The 2872-nt window shown below is 38.0% G+C and overlaps 1 protein-coding gene across 1 annotated transcript in view; it reads right to left on the bottom strand.

Moving 5' to 3' along the window:
* Nucleotides 1-2454, bottom strand: part of xpo6 (exportin 6) — a gene marked incomplete at its 5' end in the record, with an annotated part of 19559 nt that extends 17105 nt beyond the window's left edge. The window contains 3 exon segments of the mRNA XM_014023249.1: nt 292-404; nt 1412-1502; nt 2275-2454. Coding sequence (XP_013878703.1) covers nt 292-404; nt 1412-1502; nt 2275-2277 — 207 coding nt within the window.
* Nucleotides 2455-2872: the final 418 nt, after the last annotated feature.

Below are 2872 nucleotides of genomic sequence, written 5' to 3' on the forward strand. Positions count from 1 at the left end.
ATCTTGTTCACCTAAATTTAAGTACACACTTCTAAAGCAGTTTTATTTTATAAAAGAACTTCTCTTACAAAATATATGTTCATTTTTTTATACCAGAAAAATGTGGAAAAACATTAAACGAGAAGACAGGAAACACATATAAAACAAATTCACACAGCAACACACAGCTTCCTGTCTGCTTTGAGTGTAAAACAACCTTTTTTTCTTTTTACTTGACTTTTTTCAAAGCATCATGAGGCAAGTAGGAACCTAGAAAAGGTACTTTGAACTACTCCCGCCCACAGAACTTACTTCAAATACTGTGAGACTGTACATCATTACATATTCATTCTGAGTATTGGAGAGGAAGAACAAGCAGTGTCGCCACGCTCCGGTCTGCTGAGCGAAGTTATTCAGCAGCTCTTCTGCAAAAAATAAAAATAAAAGCACTCATGAGATCTTTTAGAAGTACGACACTACAGTACTTCACGGACAGACAAACTGAAAGTAATATGTAGCAACACAGGAAGTGTATAAAGACACTATGCAAAAGAGTACATAACATAAAACAAATGCATTCAAGTTTACTGGAAAGCATCTATACCACAGTATAATCCTCTATGCAGCAGGTTGTTTTGGGGGCTCAAAATTAAAAAGGTAGATGAACTATCACGTAGGAAAACCATAAACCAGATTTTAATAGATTTTGCATCAGAGTAAAATACAACTCATAAATTTAACTGAAGTCATTTAGGCTTTCTTCATCAGTGCCAGCCGAGAACTGACAGGAAACGAGGACGTCGACTCAACGTGCAATAACGGTTTAGTTTACATTTAAACTGCTGGAGACTGATCACGTGATGCTACGTCACTGGTTCAAATTCTTTAAAGAAGTATCTCTGACTGTAATTATACCACCTGAACTAATCAAACACAGGATAGTGAAAAAAAAAGTATGAAATGAAAGAACTACATGTCTAAAAAATGTAAATGAGAGCAAAAATGTAGTGACTGGCTAACAATAGCAACAACATTGGTGGTGTTTATGTTGCTTTGCTCTTGTTTAAGTAAAATATTTTATCAATTATTTAGCTTCTTGCAGAGCATTTTAGCAATATGTAGTTATTTAGTTACTTATATGTTTAAAAATAGTAATATGAATTGATTGGAATATACTTTTCTATTTTAACCGTTTGATTGCTAAACTGTTCCTTGACAACTACAAACACAAGGTTAAAATCACAAAAGACAACTGATTTAGATGAAGAACCGTGGGTGACACATCCAAGATATAAACTACTGAAGATTTTATGTACACAAGACTACTGAAGCCACACCACCCTTACCTTTCACATGCTAACACAGGTCATTGATTGAGGGGTAATGAAAATCCCAGCACGGATGAGCCAAGTCTTTCCAAATTTTTACTCACCTATTTCTCTTTTCCGCTCATTGGTGGTACAGCTATGAAAGAACTCTGTCATAAGGTTCTCCAGCGCACGCAGAGATGCCTCCTCTGAAGCCTATAAAATAAATTATTTTAGGTTTATGCACTAGTACATGTTTTATCTCTGTAAGCACTGAAGCTGAAAGATAAAACCTTTTAGCATACTTTGCTCAAATTCCACCCTCCAATCTAAATACTACGTGCAATCATATAGAACAAAAGCATTATAAATATGTCTTAAAGGATCTTTGCAAAACCAAAGGAAATATAAAAATAAGAGTCTGCAGGAAGATGGATACATCTCAGCAAATTCATGAGCTGAAAAATAAATTAAAAAACAAAACAATAACCTAACTTGCAGTCCCTCAAACATGTCCGGACCTGCAACTTTTATTGTCTCACTTTCAACAACAAGGTCACAAGAAGGCTCGAGGATTGCTTGTGTGTATCTTTGCACAGCCCTCTGGGATCTCACAGATCTGTAATCACGTAAAGCTCAGATCTGCACAAGTGAGGAAGAGCAGTCCTCCTCGGAAACCGCAGATGAGCCAAATTGACCCTTTAAAAGAGCGGTCCCTGTGTGGCAGGCAGGCAGGTTTAAATTCCTCAAATAAGCCACAACTTGTCGAGGCTCAACAATACTCAAAGCAAATATTCGGTTTTGTAAGATGGGCGTCTTTGCGGCGAAAAATGGCTCAGAGCTGTCAAACACCTCAAACCGTTAGGTTTCCTTCAATAMGACATTAGCTCCGAGCTGACTCTATTTACTTATGAGATGCATCAATGACGATCCTGCGTTAGTTGGAAGGAAATGAAGACATTAGGACGAATTRTGACACTTTACTTACCATATTCGGCTGGCCTCAGTGTTCCCAGTTGCTGATTAATTAAAGGCCAACATTAGTTACCCCGGCAGGACAGTCTGTGCTAACATTAGCTAAGGTGTTGCTGGTAACAGCAGTCGGTCTTCATCACGGTCTGCAAGGACTCGACTTCRCTATAAAATATACGAAACAATAAAACATGCACTTTTTTTTTTTTTACCTTACTGGAGTAAAACGCGACCAGCAGACACAACGGTTTAACAGTKTAACCAGCTATTTCCAAATAAAAAAAGATTTGCTGCCATTATTAGCGAGTTTTTACAGCTAAGTTGTTGCTTTTTWATCTAAAACTGAGCTAGCTTCGGCTCGTTCAGCGCCCGTGGAGTGTGAGGCACTGGTTAGCGTTCAGTGTTTGCCATTTCGACGCAGAAATACCTAGCTGCTAACGCTGTAGCGGATGGCTAAGTTGTTAGCTTTTCTGGAAGGATGAGTTCTTCATTTTCAGCGGCTAGCAGATCGTGTCAGCCGTAGCCATGCTTCTGCCGGTCGAAATGTCTAAAGAGTTTAAATTATCTAAACTAACCATTACACACATTTATGATAAAACTGTGCAATGCTACAC

This window comes from Austrofundulus limnaeus, unplaced genomic scaffold, assembly GCF_001266775.1.
Source record: "Austrofundulus limnaeus strain Quisiro unplaced genomic scaffold, Austrofundulus_limnaeus-1.0 Scaffold361, whole genome shotgun sequence".
NCBI lineage: Eukaryota > Metazoa > Chordata > Actinopteri > Cyprinodontiformes > Rivulidae > Austrofundulus > Austrofundulus limnaeus.